This window comes from Zingiber officinale, chromosome 5A (genome assembly GCF_018446385.1).
Source record: "Zingiber officinale cultivar Zhangliang chromosome 5A, Zo_v1.1, whole genome shotgun sequence".
NCBI lineage: Eukaryota > Viridiplantae > Streptophyta > Magnoliopsida > Zingiberales > Zingiberaceae > Zingiber > Zingiber officinale.
In genome coordinates, this window is record NC_055994.1 from 84107089 (window position 1) to 84125082 (window position 17994).

The 17994-nt window shown below is 36.4% G+C and overlaps 4 protein-coding genes across 7 annotated transcripts; 2 read left to right on the top strand and 2 right to left on the bottom strand.

The window, feature by feature from the left end:
- Nucleotides 1-577: 577 nt before the first annotated feature.
- On the bottom strand, nucleotides 578-3625 carry LOC121980792 (uric acid degradation bifunctional protein TTL-like). Of its 2 annotated transcripts, XM_042533006.1 has the most exons (6): nucleotides 3398-3625; nucleotides 3249-3322; nucleotides 3112-3169; nucleotides 2938-3039; nucleotides 1412-1568; nucleotides 578-1177 (listed from the first exon to the last, which is right to left on the bottom strand). In XM_042533006.1, exons 1-6 carry the CDS (start codon nucleotides 3536-3538, stop codon nucleotides 789-791), a joined length of 921 nt encoding a protein of 306 aa, XP_042388940.1. In that variant the 5' UTR covers nucleotides 3539-3625; the 3' UTR covers nucleotides 578-788. The 2 variants fall into 2 exon arrangements, with proteins under 2 accessions (XP_042388940.1, XP_042388939.1); XM_042533005.1 differs by having other exon boundaries at nucleotides 3112-3322.
- Nucleotides 3626-3833: 208 nt separating this feature from the next.
- On the top strand, nucleotides 3834-7436 carry LOC121980793 (mitochondrial carnitine/acylcarnitine carrier-like protein). Of its 3 annotated transcripts, XM_042533009.1 has the most exons (5): nucleotides 4222-4570; nucleotides 4645-4762; nucleotides 4858-4926; nucleotides 5051-5442; nucleotides 6829-7436. In XM_042533009.1, the coding sequence occupies exons 4-5, from the start codon at nucleotides 5051-5053 to the stop codon at nucleotides 7313-7315; spliced, it is 879 nt and encodes a 292-aa protein (XP_042388943.1). In that variant the 5' UTR covers nucleotides 4222-4570; nucleotides 4645-4762; nucleotides 4858-4926; the 3' UTR covers nucleotides 7316-7436. The 3 variants fall into 3 exon arrangements, with proteins under 3 accessions (XP_042388941.1, XP_042388943.1, XP_042388942.1); XM_042533007.1 differs by lacking the exons at nucleotides 4222-4570; nucleotides 4645-4762; nucleotides 4858-4926 and adding an exon at nucleotides 3834-4069; XM_042533008.1 differs by lacking the exons at nucleotides 4645-4762; nucleotides 4858-4926.
- Nucleotides 7437-8937: 1501 nt separating this feature from the next.
- LOC121980794 (abscisic acid receptor PYL10-like) lies at nucleotides 8938-9728 on the bottom strand. Its single transcript, XM_042533010.1, has one exon. It carries the CDS (start codon nucleotides 9700-9702, stop codon nucleotides 9079-9081), a length of 624 nt encoding a protein of 207 aa, XP_042388944.1. The 5' UTR covers nucleotides 9703-9728; the 3' UTR covers nucleotides 8938-9078.
- Nucleotides 9729-12625: 2897 nt separating this feature from the next.
- LOC121982965 lies at nucleotides 12626-15337 on the top strand. Its single transcript, XM_042535961.1, has 6 exons — nucleotides 12626-12690; nucleotides 12765-12943; nucleotides 13597-13690; nucleotides 14458-14520; nucleotides 14751-14854; nucleotides 15168-15337. Exons 1-6 carry the CDS (start codon nucleotides 12626-12628, stop codon nucleotides 15335-15337), a joined length of 675 nt encoding a protein of 224 aa, XP_042391895.1.
- Nucleotides 15338-17994: the final 2657 nt, after the last annotated feature.

Genomic DNA, 17994 nt, shown 5'->3' on the forward strand with positions numbered 1-17994 from the left:
AATATCTTCTTGTGGGACAGATCATGATTGTTTATATTACGATAAGAAAGAGACAACAATTCCTACTCAATTTCTTAGGTGTATAATATCTATCGAGTTAATCATTCTTTTTTCCTAGTTTTTAATGGAGAGACAGACAACAATTTTGTTGTGCGTTGTTTTTTGTTTTCTGAGAGTTTAAAACAATGTCATGTTTGGTGACCTTTTACATGACATAGAAAAGAACATCAATTGTTGTTTTCTAAAAGCTCGAGCTCAATTCGATAATATGTTTAACAAATAAGCTTAAACAAACTCAATAAATAAATAAACAAACTGAAATATAACTAAGTTCTGCTCAACTTGGTTACACTCTTAATTTCCATGCAAAACTCAGTCTCACAATAAACTGATTATTTAACCATTATCAATCAATAAAAATTTGTTTCCAGAGAATGAAGAACATCAAGTGCAAGAGGAGCTAAATGATACACTTTGTCTGAAATCATCAAATTGATCAACTGAAAGAGACTACATTTCTGATAACATTTAAATCTTTCAAACTGTTATCAATTAGAGACCTTTTTATCTCCCTCCATCAAACTAAAATGTGTGTCAATAGATTTTTACTAACCAGTGATTCCTTGCAGGAGGAAATTATTGATAGGCTTATTGCACAATAACACTTACAATAACATCACACTTAAAATGTGCTTAAAGATGAATAAAACCCTAAACCAATGATGAACCAGAGATTGTTCATTAAACCACCTTGACCTTGTTCTAAGACACTGTTCTACCGAGCTTGTTTAGCTGCCCCTGTAGGTACTGAAGGAAAAGGGAGCATGCAACAATGGAACATGAAAGTGATCGCCTGTCTGATTCTTCCGCACCTGAAACACAATGCTAACATAAGGAAAGAATCCTGACGGTGCATATTTGCCCGTGTCGAAACTTATCCGGTAAAAGCCAGGAGTAATATGATCGACAATGCCCATCAGTTGACCACTACGGCCATCGGTGTTTGTTGTTGATGAGCCTACCAATACCCAGCCAGTGGATTCTCGGTTCGAGAACAATGGCTGCTGTGAAGTTCCCTTCCACATCTCCAAGTGAACATCCATGCCTGAGGCTGGAGAGCCACGCGCAATGTCCAAGACGTGGGTTGTGATGGGTGGGCGGGTGCGAGAGCTGCCGCCTGAAGATACATGAAATGTAAAGGAATTAAAGAAACATGAAAATTTCTTACACATTTTTCTTCATTAACAGCAGTGAAAAAAGATATCATAGAAGAATGCAACATTCAAGAACATATGCATATGATATGATTATATATAATGGAAATACACTGACTGAAAAATAATTATGTAATGACGAAAGCTAGAAATGTTTTTCCGGGCTCAAGATACAAGAGATATGAAGTAAATACCACCTGCTGTGATGGAAGAATTCACAGGAAGAGAAGAGGGGGCTGAACTGTTTGATCCAACATCAGATTTTACAAGCCTAGCAAGACGCAGTTCGATTATTTTCATCTCCTCTTGTGCTGCTATTTCAAGTTCAACAATGGGCCTATTCACATAGCGTTTCTACAGAGGAAGACTCAGTAAGTAAACAATTAATCCAATCTCGAGACTGTCATGCAAGAAAGCATGTAACTAGTAAGAACAGCAGCATGCAGATAGTAGATAAATGAGACAACTAAAATCTCACTAAACTTGTATAGCTAGAGTTACTGTCAGTGTTCAAAGCACAATTACCTAAATCCATACTGATCTATGTCCAGACAAGGACATAAATAGGCCAATTAATGACAAATTTTTGGTAAGTTGGATAAACAATTAGATCTAACGATGTATAAATAAGTAATACATAGTCTATAGTAACTTGAAGTTGAACAAATAGATAACGAGTGAATTTTTAAGCAACTTGCCCAAGCATTCCAGGATTAGCAAGACTTTCTCGACCTCTACAGTAGGTATAAGATGAACAAACAGTTGTTATTTTAAACACTCAAAAGACAGAAACATAAATATTGCACTTAAAAAATGGCCGAAATTCTGTTTCTTTCAAAAGAAGCTGTTGGTATTATCAAACGCTACAATTTGTACAAATACAAAAAGTGAATTTTAAACATTTAACATGTCGCAAGGTGCAATAAGCTAGTGAAATAACAAAAAAATTTTGAGAGGTTGCATTCTATGCAGAAGAAGAAATAATAGTGTCATAGAACATCTCATATCTTGCAGGCGGAAATTCATACTTCTGCCTTTCGAGACTGTAGTTCAGCAGAGCATGTATATTAATTCCACACAAAACATCCGTCAAAGAAGAAAGTAGATCAGACCATCTTACAAAATTACATCAGTTTATAACTATGCCCATTGTTTTCCTATGATTCATACTCAATATCTTTGTCCACATTAAGAAAAATGTTTATCATATTTTGACCACGAACTACATATTTCCAAATTATAAGCAACATAAGAATTTCTTTGAACTCCTCTCTCTTTGTGCAATCTCATATAGCATGATAATGTTAAGAAGATGATCTAGCCAGCCAGAAAAATGAGCATATTGTGCTGATTTATAACATCAAGAAGGTGCTTCTCTCAGTCACGATTTCCAATTTCTATGCAAAGCTTAACAAAGTCTGCATAGTTTGACGTCTAAATTTAGTTAGTCGATTCTTTGAGACGACAAAATGGGCAATAGGAGGCGGCTAGACTCATAATCATGGCTTACATGTAATATATATCTTGTTATTAAGATGGCAATTATATTGTGAAGATTAAGATATTATAAGAGCTTCAACCTTAATATACAGCCGTAGTCTTACCCAACATTCAAATCTACTATGTTTGAAGAGTAAATGTGAAACCAAACCATTTTTCTGAAGCTGAAACGTGAGGCATAAACAAGAGATGACCAAACTAAACTTATTCTTTTAGCAATTACCTTCAATTCAGCAAGGATCTCCGGTGTGCCCCTTCCAGAGGCGCAGATGAGGAACACAAACCCAAACTTCTCCTGGTAACGGATATTCCAGTCCACCAATTCCTACAGTTTGATGAAAGAAAAAGAATTCAATTCAATTCTCAAATTAAATAAAGGGGACATGATCAGATCCACCTGCAACGTGGTATCAGTGGCGGTAGCTATTGCAGCAGATTGTTCTTCCTTGGACCACCTAATCCGGCCAACAATAAAAAAAGTTAAAAGGATTCCAGAATAGAAAAAGGAATGAGAGGGATTGAAAGAATAGTGACTGCGAAACGGAGGGAGAGATGGATCCGATCGGCGGGTGAGCCGCGAAGGCCTCGAGCCATCCGGCGACGTCGATCTGAAGAATTAGAAGGTGAGGAAAGGGGTAGGCGAGGGTGATCGAGAGTAGAGAAGAGGAGGGCAAAGGTGCAACCTTGTTGAACCAGATCCCGCGGGCGGACTGGATCGCGTGGTGGAGGTCGGAAAAGGGCGAGGCGGAGGCGAGCTCCTTGGCGAAACGCTTGCTGCCGCAGCACCGTAGCACATCCTCCTCCGTCCACGAAAAAGACGCCATCTTTCCGGCGTTCCTCCTACTCGGCTCCGTCGATCCCTCTCCCCAACTCTCTCCTCGCCTCTCCCTCCCGCTCACTCTCTACGACCTTTACCAACGATCATAGTGGGCTATTGGGCCTTTCTGACGCGGCCTTTTCCGGTCGAAAGAATACTATCGGTTAGATCGAACTCTTCGATTTTAAAATTTTTGTTTTCTAAAAAAAATTGAAACCATCTACATTTCAATATTTAAAATTTATTATTCGGTTAAATTGAAATAAAAAAATCATACGGTAAAATAAATTCGAGAAAGTCTGGGTCGATACATTTCGTTCCAAAATCCCAAACGCAACTCGATTCGATCCGACCGAAACGATGCGCCTCTCGCGCGGCCAAGAGATTCTCTTCCGCCTCATCCATCCACGATACGAAAGATTCTCCTCCACCAACCCCTCGCCTATGCACTCGTTATATAAACATCGATACCACACAAGAATCGCCGCCGCCGTCGCTGATTCAGAACAAGGGGCTTTTTTTTTCCTCTTCCGGCAAGGTAAATCTCTCGTATCTCCTCCTCTTTTCCTGTTTTTGTGTAGATGCGCACTCCTAATTCTCGCAAAGCCTGGTTTTCTTTTCCCTTAAACAAATACATTGTGGATCCCGGACGCAGGCGATTTTAGGTTGCTTGAGCAAAGGTTTCCCCTTGATCTTTTGGCCCTGTCTTTCCTCTCTATCTAGAAAGGCCTTACCTTTTCTTTTGTTTGGATGAATGTTTTTGAATGTTTTTTTTTTTCCTTTTCCTTTTGGGAATGATGATTTATAAGAAATTTTGACTGAAAATTTTGCGCCTGAGTATGGGAGACTTGGGCGAGTTGAGCAGTTTCAAATTGATGGATGACAATGGGGATCTGAAATTCAAATGATTAATTGTATGGTAATGGAGGCGCATTTCGAAAATGTGGAAATTGTTTCTCATGTGGACACTTTCATAGACCTACAAGATCTGATTTTTGAGCAAGCGTCACTGTGCACAAGATCAAGGATAGTAGTCTAGGTATTTCTTCATTTCTCTGGATTCATTCTTGTGGATTTTTTCAGTCTGGATTCCACTATATTACCTATTTTCAGAAACAATAGGATTAATATCGTGCTTTCGAAGATGTACCAGTTCACAATATTTGCAACTCCTCTTTCATGCTTCTAAATGTGCCTTCTGTTTCACTTGACATTGTCTTGGTTAACTGAGGTTGGTGATGTTTGACTCTTGTTTTATATTCAACAAAACAACATAATCAGGTGATTATTCATTGATGACAAACATATTCTTTCTCCGATGGTTAGATTTCTCCAAGCTGGCTAGTTTATGAGTAGCATGTATTTGATTTCAGGAAACTGAAAATTCAGTAAAAGGTGACTGTTTCATCAGGCAGTGAGATTGTTATGTTCGTTAGCATGTTGTTTATTAGCTCGAGTTTGTATACGTTGTTGTTATAATGTCATAGTCATTCAGGTTCCCGGTCTTTGAATGTTGTAGATGTCAGATGTAGCCAAGGACCTCACTGCTGGAACTGTTGGTGGAGCTGCGCAGCTAATCGTTGGTCATCCTTTTGACACCATCAAGGTTAAGCTCCAAAGCCAGCCAACGCCACTCCCTGGCCAACCCCCCAAATATTCCGGTGCCATGGATGCAGTCAGGCAAACATTAGCTGCTGAAGGGCCAAGAGGGCTATATAAAGGGATGGGTGCTCCACTTGCAACTGTTGCAGCATTTAATGCTGTTTTGTTTACTGTGAGGGGACAAATGGAGGCATTATTGAGGTCGCAACCTGGTGCTCCCCTAACGGTGAATCAGCAAGTAATAGCCGGTGCCGGTGCTGGCGTAGCAGTTTCCTTTTTAGCATGTCCTACAGAATTGATCAAGTGCAGGTTAGTGGTTAGTAGTCTTTATTTCTTTGTCTCTAAATGCATGTTTTCTCCCTGTTAAGTTTCTAGTAGCCAGTAAAAGCAGTTTTTACTATGTCACCAAATGAATTTCTCGAAGATTTATTGCTGAGTTCTAAGCAGTTTGGTCATGATTTTTTTTTCACAGTAAATCTGAATGTTCCTGTAAATATGTTCTAAATGATAAATAAGTTCATGTGGCTCCTGTTTATATGCATCTTTTTTCCATATTGCTCCTCTAATTTGGTGTATCTGTGTTATCTGCAATGTAAAACTATCAATCTTGCCATGTCTATAACATCATTAGTGTGGTGGTTATTCCTTGTTCAACATCTTAAAACTTTTTCGTGTCCATAACAACCTCTGAAATTAATGCCATGGATAAGTCTGTTCATTTCTTTTGGTCACCTTGTTCCCAGCTTGTAAATTGGCTATTATATCAAACTACTATGCAATTTACTTCACTCAATATTATCAGATATTATGTTTATATATAAACCGTAGAGGTTAACCTAGTCCAACTGCTGTTCAATTCAGTGGAAGGCCATTTCAAGTAGAAAAAAAAATGCCTTCCAGTGTCAACATGGAATTTTATAATGTGGAAAATCCCATGGGATCAACCTAATTGGTTCTTACCAATAATTGGCGCATTTGATGACCAAGCCCATTAGGCATTTTGTTATCATTCACAATACACCTATCAATTAAAAGAGGCACGTCTATATCTGTAAATGGGATCATTGTCATACCTCATTATCTCAAGGCTTCGTGTGTTCATGCAATGCATACATACATACATACATACATTCAGAGTGCCGGTGACTGACTGTTAGTATCCATAGATGAAGAGCCCAAATATTAGAAGTTTTATGGGCTCTATTGGCTTTACCACAATGACAGAAACTTAAAATTGGCTCTACATCAGACTTTCGGTTCTCCTTTCTGTTTGGTTCTTGCGTTTCTATGACATACTAAATCAGCCTCTCCTTAAATGATGTGTTAATTTATCTTAGGTTTTCTTCTAATATTTTAATATAAGAAAGGGAAATGCACTCAGGTTGAGCTCTATTGTTGAGGATGTGCCTAAATTTTATCAAATTAGACATGAGGGACACTTATGTGCACATTCTTGTCAGAAGCTTGCATTAGAGTCTGAGTAACATAGATGAAATCAGTCTCTACCGATCATCTACTCGATTATGAGTTAATAGGTTGATTCTCATATCTGAGACTACTTGAAGCAAAAGAAGATTGGTCGTCGACCCAGAAGCATCGTGTTCTATGAACTTCTACTCGTTTGAGTTTGCAAATGGTTACTAAATTTCCTGCAGCAGTCTTCTGTTTCTTGATTGTGATGACACTCTGAAACAGGTTGCAAGCTCAGAGTGCTTTAGCAGACTCAGCTGCAGCAAAGTATGGAGGGCCAATTGATGTCGCAAAGCATGTTGTTCGCGAAGCCGGCGTCAGAGGCCTGTTCAAAGGCTTGGTTCCAACCATGGCACGAGAAGTTCCCGGAAATGCAGCCATGTTCGGTGTCTACGAAGCCCTCAAGCAGTACTTCGCAGGCAGTCAAGACACTTCAGGACTGGGAAGAGGTTCCTTGATTGTCGCCGGAGGTCTAGCCGGTGCATCCTTCTGGCTATCAGTCTACCCGACCGACGTCATCAAGAGTGTGATTCAGGTCGACGACTACAAGAAGCCAAAATACACTGGATCAATCGACGCCTTCAGGAAAATTCTGGCTTCCGAGGGAGTCAAGGGGCTATACAAAGGTTTCGGACCGGCCATGGCTCGCAGTGTTCCTGCTAACGCAGCATGTTTCCTCGCATACGAACTAACCAGATCCAGCCTCGGATAATCACTTCAACAAGCACCTCTCGAGCCTTCATTCATCTCGAAATATTGTTATTTGCTTCTTCATTGAAGAATTCTCTTCTGAAATCTTGTTATTGTTGCAAAATGGTTATTATGTTCTCTAACTGTTTACTTATTCTCTCTAATCACTCACATCATTGCCTAATCAGATAATCAATTGTCAAGCAGAATGAAACTAAAAACTGTTAAAGAAGCAGAGAAGAGTGGTTTACTTTCTTTGCTTCATTAGCATAATTACTTTATTTATTTATTTATTTATTTATTTGTGCATTAAAGTTAAGTATACTGTATATTAAATTCTTTTTGCTGTCTGTGTTTATTTTATTGCCAAGTTGCCAACTTGATCAAGGTCATTCTCACTGACCAATGCCATTTAGGAATCCAGCTGCCTGCATGCCTTTTTTATTATTTATTATTATTTTATAAATGTGGTCGCAAAGGGCCACTATGTGGCTTTGAGAAGATAACATATTTTAGTGGGCAACGAATTAAAATATTTGAGAAATTTTTTATTAAGCTCCTCCTTCCCATTTTATTTTATTTTTCTCATTTTATCCTCTAATATTTTTATTTAAAACTCCAAGATGTTTTGATAATTTTTTCTTGGTGAAAATTGTAATTTTACCATGCCACATGCATAAGCATATACCTACTCTAGTAGGTAGGAGGTGTGTATAAAGTATTAGGCGTAAATTTTTTTTAAAAATATTTTATACCGGATAATGCCAGAAGAACAATTTAACATTTCAGTTTAGATACTTAAAACTTTAGAAATTTATTAAATTATATATATTTCAGTTAGGTAACATTGTTTATTTGATTTTTTTTATTTAATAAATTTAACTTATCTAATTGTGGGACCATCGCCAAGGCTACTCCAAAGAATATTCAAAGGCAAAAAAGACTTTTTTCTCACTTTTTAAAATTAAAATAATTTGTTTCACATATTTAAAAAGTTGCTAGAGATTTGGTGACATGATGTATATTCTAAAACATCATTAGTTTTTAAAATAATAATAATAAAGATATGAAATAATGGATGGCCTTAAAAGTCTTCTATGTATATATTTTAAACATCATTAGTTTTTAGTCCCTTTTCTATTTTTTCTCCCAATAATTTGCTAGTTTTCGATTTGCCCAATGAAGTATTGCTAGTATTTGAATCAGTTTAATGGACTAAAGTGAAAAGTTTGTGAAAAAAATAAAAGTGCATGAAATGAGAGATTAACAAAAATTAAAGCTTAAAACAAGGTTGAAATTACAATTTAAACATAAGAAATAAATGGTTGGCACTGAATATTAAAGTAATATTCCATTAATATTCTTACATATAATTCAAGTTGCATCATTATTTAAGATGCTTAAATGAGCTTAAACAAATGTTGATACAATATTAAAGAGAAATACAAACTCATTTATGGCAAGAGATTATGAAAGTCCAACTCCTAATTAAGAGATTGAGATTCATCAGCAATTCCTAATTCACAAAATGCAAAAAAAAAAAATATATAACAACAATAATAAAAATTAAAAACTATGAACAAAGAGATCATTTGGAGAAAAAAGATTTCTCTTTTTTGATTCAAAGTTTGAAAAGGAAACAAAGAAGAGAGAGAGATGGGGGAGAATTATTGAAGCGTCCAAGTTTGATGTAGAAGATGAACAGCAGAGAGGTTTTCTGCGATTGCAGCAAAATAGAAGGATGTTTCTGTAATTTTCCCGTAGAAAATACCCTATTTCGCTGCCTCAGCTCCGCCGCCGCTCCTCTGCGGCGGCCGCGGCCGCCGCTACGGAGGCGAGTTTCTGGAGGTTGAGGCGCACGACGGTGTCGGCGAAGAGCCGAGTGTCTTCCTCCGTGTTGCCTTCGGGCACGTCGACGATGTAGGACTCCAGCACGACCGCACGGATCTGGCCCCCTCCGCCGCGGAGCTCGTCGACGGTGGTGACCGATCGGTAGTTCCGGAGGCGGTGCTCTCCGCCGACGATGGTGAATCCCGACACGCGCCGGTCCTCGTCGAGGACGTCGAGGCGCTCGGTGCTGGTGCTCGCGGGCAGCCCGGAGATGACGCTCACCTCGCGGAGGCACCCCGGCCGGATTTCCTCCCCCGCCCCGCCACTGATGGTGCAGCTGCGGATGAAGTGCTTGTAGACTTGCGGGCTGTCGAATCGCCGGACCACCGACCAGACAGCCGAGGCGGGGGCGCGGATGCGCTGGGCCAGCAGCGAGGAGCACTGCCCAGGGCCCACGCGGTACCGGTGGTGGGAATCGATTCTGGGACGTAGATCCGCGTACTCCTCCGCCGTGAGGCCCGCCGGTACGTCCTCCGCCGTTGCCTCCGGCGATCGGGATGGTTCCCCGCAACTCGCCATGTTGTTTAATTTCCGGTCCACTTTCACGCTTAATTTCTTTCTCAACTCTCGATCGAGTTTATATACACACAGTCCGCATAAAAGGCAAAATTAACAAGTAAAAAAAAAATATATTTATTAATATTAATATATGATTTTTTTTTAAAGATATATTAAATTATTAAGCAAGGGGGGAGTGGTAATCTTGAGTTCAGATCCTCTCTCCCAACTAGCATGTGTCATCGTATTCTCTCGTCGATCGAACGGATTAAATCATATCTCAAGAATATAATGTACATCAGAAGGATATCATACACATCTTGAGGATATCATGACTGTCCGATCGATAAGGAGACACAAGAACACATGTTCCTCTTATGCATGAATTGCAGTTGTAGCAACGGTTGGTTGTAATGACTGCTGATTATAATAGTGGCTTGTTATAACAACGATTGATTATAGCAGTTACGATTTCATAGTTGTTATAATATTATAGTAGCTGTGGATTCGTAACTGCTACAATTATTATTATAATTATAACAATTATAATTTTGTAGCTGCTACAACTGTTATAGTTGTAGTGGCTATGTTCCTTGCCGTGATTGTGTGTGTCAAATGCATACATGTGTCAATGGAGTATCTGTGTCATTTTACATGGAGATGAAATACTATTTTGATAACAAAAAAAATCAAAATGGGATGCTACTTTGACGCAGGCCTAGCCCAGAGGCTGGGTGGTCCTGGGCAACTACCCAGAGCCCAAACTTTTTATATATGTATATGTATATATATTTTTATATATTTAGGAATTAGGTTAAGTTTTATTATTTCACAGCTTGTAATTCCTCAAATTCTCATCTGTCGACTGTCGCTCGTCTTGCAAAATCGCCTTGCTCTGCACCTCTCTCACCTCTGTGTCTCCTTCATCTCAGATTCTCTCTTGGCTTCTCTCTTTTCTCTCTTATGAGTCTTCTCTTTCTCAAGAATCCCAACAAATTTAGTTAATTGTTTTTTCAATTTTGTTTGCTCTGCCTGCGACTCTGCGTCTCCGCCACTCTGCGAGGTTGCGGCATTGCGCGGTTGCGCCCATGCTCCTTCAGTCCTTCACCTCTTCTCTACACGGCTACTCCTCTTGCACGCTGCACCTAAAGGTTTTGAACCTTTGCGACTTGCGTTGCGAGTTGCGACTTGCGAGTAACAGTGAATCAACGAGTTGCGATAGTCGACGGTTGCACCATCTACAGATCTACTCATCTTCAACTCTTCGTTTGCAACTACAAGTGCAAGACTTTAAGTCTGTAGACTCTGCACGGTCACGGTCTGCATCTTCATTCTCCATCATCAGTGGTTGAGGCTTTGGCTAGTTTTGTTCATCCCTTAATCAATTCAAGGACAATTGGACAAGGTTATTAACTTAATTGTTCATTTGTTCATAGAATAGGATTTTTTTTTGCTAATTAGTTAATTGTAAATTTGGAATTTAATCTTGACTTAATTGTTAAATTAACAAACAGTTACTGAGTCTTGTGAGTTGTGTCTTGAGTCAGTGACTATCGACTACTGTACCATAGTCTACCGAGTCCGAGGTGTTTAAATCCAGGTGCTATTATTCCTTTTATACTGAGATTGAGTTGATTTATATTATAGTTTTACAATTGTTGTGATTTTGTGAATTATAATATGTTGCCTAAAAAATATATTTCTGGATGTGAAAAAAGAAAAAAAAATAAAAAGACTAGAACAATTAACTAAATCACAAAGAGATGCTCTACATAAATTCTTTATTAAAAGTACAAGTTCTAATGAAAATATAGAAATTTTAAATAGGGATAATATAGGTAAGTCTAAAGAAATTCATGATTTTGACGATGAGTCTAATGAAATTCATGATGTTAATGATGAGTCTAATGAAATTCATGATGTTAATGATGAGTCTAATGAAATTCATGAATCTAATGAAATTCATGATGTTAAATGATGAGTCTAATAAAATTTGTGATGTTAATGATGAGTCTAATGAAATTCATGATGTTAATGAGGATAGAGATAATTTAAGAGAGCATGAAAATGTTACTAATGTAGTAGATAATGAGAATACTAATATTGATAAACAATTTATTCCTCCACTTGATATATATGATTCAAGAAATTGGGATAATCTTGATAACAATGCACATGATGTTTTAGTTGAAAAGGGGCCTATAAAAGAAATGAATCTCACATTTCTTTTTGATCATTTTGGTTACGAATAATCCTGCTAAAGTAATAGGAATTAGACGTAAGATGATTCCAGATAGAAAAACTTCAATCATTTCGGTTTGTTTAAGGGGATAAAAAAATATGTAAGATACATTTAAAAATATTAATCTGAATTATCCATGAATCTCAATGACCAAGATTTGACAATTGATGTGTAAAAGAACCATAGAATACCAAGAATCTCAGAGAAATATTCGTTTTTATCAATTTGTTCATTCAATTTATTTCAAATAAGTCGTATCTTGTTTAAATCAATGAATAGAGTTGGGGTTATAGTTAAAGTAGCCAGTAGAAAATCGAAATAACTAGTTATAGTAAGCATGAAAGAGCTAAATTAGATATGTTCCTTTGCTACATATGTTGATAAAACACTTACCTAAATTAAAAATTTTAGAAAATATGACGGTAAGAAAAAATCAATTGACAGAATCAGTAAGCATGAAAGTGTTAAATTAGACATTTTTCAAGTGCTCATTATTTTTAAAAGTTAAGTAATAGAGAGGTAAGAGACCGAAAGTGGTTGGTATATAATAAACATATAAATAAAGTTTATTATTTTTGTTGTAAGTTATTTAAATTTGAAAACAATAGAAGTTCTTTAGCAAATGATGATTTTAGAGATTTGAAACATTTCAGTGAACGACTTAAAAAACATAAAAATTCTATTGAACATAAGGAATTAAAAATGAGATTAGATAAAAATGAAACAATTGATAAAGATCTACAACAAGAAATTTCTAAAGAAAGAGAGCATTGGAGATAAGTTCTTACAAGAATATTAGCAATTGTAAATACCTTTCTAAACATTGATTGGCTTTTCGGGGATCTAATGAGAAACTATATCAAGAAAGTAATGGAAACTTTTTAGGGTTAATTGAAATGATTGCTGAATTTGACGTTGTGATGCAAGATCATATTAGACACATTCAAAATCATGAAATTCATCATCATTATCTTGGTCATAAAATTCAAAATGAGTTGATTTCTATTTTAGCTGATAATGTTAGAAGGATTATCATTAAGAAAATTAAGGAGGTAAAATATTTTTCAATAATTTTTTATTGTACTTAGGATATAAGTCATCAAGAATAAATGACTTTCATAGTACGATGTGTTAATATGTCATCTAGCAATGTGAAAATAGAAGAGTATTTTTTTGAGTTTCTAAAAGTTAATGATACATCTAGTTTTGGACTTTTTAATGAATTAAAAAATATATTAAAATCATTTGATCTTAATATTGAAAATAATAGAGGTCAAGATAATGGTTCTAATATGAAAAAAAAATACCAAGGAATTCAAAAGAGGTTTCTTGAAATAAATCTGATCCAGGGGTAAAGTGGGACCCGGATGGTAGAGGGGCCAATGACACATGGGGATCAGAGTCAGCACGGTCAACATCCCGGCACGACCGGGTGGCCGACGTACTGCCCGGGCGCCAGCGCGACAACCCAGCTTATCATTAAGAAAATTAAGGAGGTAAAATATTTTTCAATAATTTTTTATTGTACTTAGGATATAAGTCATCAAGAATAAATGACTTTCATAGTACGATGTGTTAATAATGTGAAAATAGAAGAGTATTTTTTAGAGTTTCTAAAATTAATGATACATCTAGTTTTGGACTTTTTAATGAATTAAAAAATATATTAAAATCATTTGATCTTAATATTGAAAATATTAGAGGTCAAGATAATGGTTCTAATATGAAAAAAAAATACCAAGGAATTCAAAAGAGATTTCTTGAAATAAATCTGATCCAGGGGTAAAGTGGGACCCGGATGGTAGAGGGGCCAATGACACGTGGGGGTCAGAGTCAGCACGGTCAACATCCCGTCCACGACCGGGTGGCTGACGTACTGCCCGGGCGCCAGAGCGACAACCCAGCTCAATGCTGGGTTTCCGACGCTCAGGGGCCGAGCGGAGTCGGACGATGGACTAGGGGATGAGCGGGCCTCCCACTCGGCTCGGCCACGCCCTCAACAGTATGGGGGCACAGCTGAGCAGACTCCCACTCAGTTTTGTAGACGACAAGATGAGCGGGAGGGAATATCTTCCTCGGGGCAGGCGTCACCGACAAGCGACATGGTTGGCGGCATGTCAAACAGAGAATCGTACGATGGAAGCCTCCACTGTCACGTCAGGGATATGGTCGGTCTGTTAAGGTATGGCGTCAGACATGCTTTTCTGACACACTCATTACAGGTATACTTTGAGAAGCGTGCACGTATCGATAAGCGTGCATGCGCCTTCAGAGAGCCTATATAAAGACCCCCAGACTTCAACGGAGGTATGCGTGACTCATCACTGTAGTTACATTTCTCGTCATTCTACTTCAATTTCTTGTTGCCGGAGGCTGACTTGAGCGTCGGAGGATCATTGCTGGGAACCCCTTCCCGGCTCGGTTTTGTGCTTGTAGGTTCCCCGCTGAAGGTCTACGTCACTCACAGGGCTGCGCGGAGTCAACGAGAGCACCACGTCCCTAGCAACCGTCGACTCAGCACTCGGACAGGATCAAAACCCAAGAGCATTATACATGTCATGCGCTTGTCATAGTCTTAATTTGACTCTTAGTGATATGCCACATTCTTATGTTAAAGCCGTTTCTTTTTTTGGAGTAGTCCAACGCATATATACATTGTTTTTAAGTTCTCGTGAAGTGCGAAGTGATTTATTAGAATTATATAGCATTTGTGATGATGCAAAGTCTAAGAGTGAAGCTGAAAGTATAATTAACTCAATTGAAAGTTTTGAATTTTTACTTGTATGATTATTTGGTATAACATTTTATTTGCTATAAATATGATAAGTAAGAAATTACAATCAAAATCTATGTGCATTGATTTTTCTATTAAACAATTAAATGGTGTAATATCATATTTTGAAAAGTATAGGAACGATAGTTTTGCAACAAGTTTGTTTATTGCTAAAAGTCTTGCATCTGATATGAATATAGAGCCAATATTTTCAATGAAACGTTGTATTTTTAGAAAAAAAATAATAATTTGATGAGAAAGAAGATGATGAAATTTCACTATTACCTGAAGAATCTTTTAAAATTAATTATTTTATGATTATTGCAGATATGACAATTTCTTCCTTGAAATGTAGATTTGATGAAATTGATTTTTTGTTTGATTCGAAAACATTAAAATCATTAGATAATGATGAGTTGAGAAAATGTTGTATTAATTTGACATCCACTCTTACGCATGAGAATTCATTAGATGTTGAGTTAGATGATTTGTTTACAGAATTAAAAATATTACAACCGATTTTACCAAATGAGATAATGTCGGCAGTTGATATTCTTAATTTTGTAAAAAATATAAATTGTTATCCAAATGTTGCAATTGTTTATAGAATATTGTTGAATATTCCTGTAATTGTAGGATAAGTTTCTAAAAATTAAAATGGTTGAAAACATACCTGAGATCAATGATATCACAAGAGATATTGAATGTATTAATAATTTTATCTATTAAAAAGATATTTTAAAAAATTTTGAAATAAATAATATTATAGATGATTTTACATTTAAAAAGTTAGAAAATCTCATTGTAAATGATTTTTACTTTATTAAAAAAAAATTATGAGGTATATTTTTATCGTTTTGTCCTGAATCTCCTAAATGTTAGGATCGGGGTTGCTTTCACGATTTGAAAAATGAGAGGTGATCCTATAATTTTTACCCTATTATTATATTATTAGAAAATTATATTTTATTATTCATAATTATCTATTTTATATTTTGCCATCATATTTCTTAAAAAATAGATAATATTTATTTTGTTCACGGACGTTTTTATTCTCCGATACTTAGTCATGAGCATTTTTATTTTTTATTTTAATTTTGCTTTTTTGTTTAAATTGTTTTATGTCTTGTTTCTTTCTTTTACCTCCTTTGGGTTTTCCTCTTCTTCCAATGTTTTCTTCCTAAAGTCATTTAATTTCATTGACTGAAAACTTTTATTATTATATGGATAATGTAAGGTGTTAAAAAATTATGGAATAAATAATAGGCTCATTTTATTCCATTAATTTTATAATTTGAAATTGATTTGTCAAATATTTTTTTAGTTTATTATCACATGTCACTAAAAAAAATCATTAAAATAATGATGAAAATTTAGCGACTGATACGATATTTAAAATGGGCGCCCATTTGAGGGGGGGGGGGGGGGGGTTTAAAATCCAAGATTAAAGGGTGGTCAATACCATTTAGAATAAGTGAAAATCGAACCGGACCTCCATGTTGAACGGACCGTGAGTGCTAAACCAAGGACATGCCTGACCCTCTGGTCGAGATACAATGATGAAGTACGAGGAAGTATATAGTCAAGCACCTATATCCCGATCGAGTGCCCTAGTCGATCAGACGTAGGGTCCGATCAGACATACTAGACACCTGGTCAAGTACAATTAGAGTAAAAAAGTTGAGTGAAAGTCGAGTCGCTAACTGCGCACATAAACATGGACCAAATACTCCTCAGCAGTCACAATCGGTCGGACTATATCGATAATGTGATTGGTTGGTCAAAGTAGCTTGTGGTAGGTCCCACAACCCAATAAATTAATACGTTTTTTTGGCCTTTTGTGCCACAGAGGATATTCTGTAGGCAAATCATACTTTAGAAGTTTCCAGCATGTCCAATTATAGAGATTTGCGGGCTCATTTTAGGAAAGGTGTCAAGGTTACTTTATGGCCTGCCTTTTTTGGAAGTGTTTCATAATCTGTGCAACACAACAGTGATTATAAAAGGGGTATTCACCTATAAGCAAAGGTATACGATGCTACATTTTTCTATACGATGCTACATTTTTTTACACGCACATTACTATAGTTTTTTTACTATGTCTCTCTAAAATTCGATCACTGATTTGAGCGTCGGAGGGTCAACACCGGGGACCCTTCCCTAGCCCAGTACTAACGTTTTTTGTGACACGTAGGATAATGAGAAGTCTTCATCCAGTCAATATCAGAGCGGAGCATCCAGATAACCATCTTCTAATTCCTAGCCTTCGGACATGACCAACAACGAATTAATATTTCATCACTACAAAAGGTGTTAGCGACGAAATATTAGATCGCCGCAAAAAAATGAATTAAAAATTATCATTTCACATAAATAGAATTATTTGTGATGAATTATATGCATTCATCACTAATATTAGATGAAATTAGCTTGAATTTCGTCATAAATCTCTGATTTTTACAGTGAAACACAAAAATTGTCTCCAAATTGCTAGTACAAATATTTGTGGCTAAAATAATATCATTGATCGATGATGAATTTATTTTATTTTAGGGACAAATTGTGTGAAAAAATTATCACCAATCTTGTTTTTAGCAATGAAAAAAAATAAAAATTTGTTGCTAAAATATGCACATATTAAACTCTAGCCCCAAGTTTTTTCTTTCACCGTGATTTTCCTTCTCCTCCTCCGTTGCTTCTGTGCGATTGTCCCTGGTGATTCCGTGGTCTTCTCTTTTGGTGAATCATTGTCTCTGGTAATTTTTGGGGATTCCTCTACTCCTCCGGTGATTTCGTGGTAACGATTCCTCTTCTTCTCTTGTGATAGCTCCTCCTCTTCTCCTCGTTGACGGTAAAAATTCTTCAACTAGTATTTTTTAAGTTTTTAAATTATAATTTTAGGATTAGTTTGATACAAGGCAGTAATTTTAGGGATATTTTCAATTTAGATGATGATTATGTTATTTTGATGATTAGATGCTAATTTTGGACTTATTTTGATCCGTAGATAATAATTTTAAGGTTATTCTTCAGAGTTGCTAATATGCTTAGATAATAATTTTAGGGTTATTTTGATACTTAGATGATAATTTTAGGGATATTTTGATACTTAGATGCTTGTTTTAGGGTTATTTTGATACTTGATGATAATCTTAGGGTTATTCTTTATCTAGTGTTTTAAATATTTTTTAATTATAATTTTAGGGATATTTTGATACTTAGATGCTTGTTTTAGGGTTATTTTGATGCTTAGATAATAATTTTAGGGTTATTCTTTAACTAGTATTTTTAATATTTT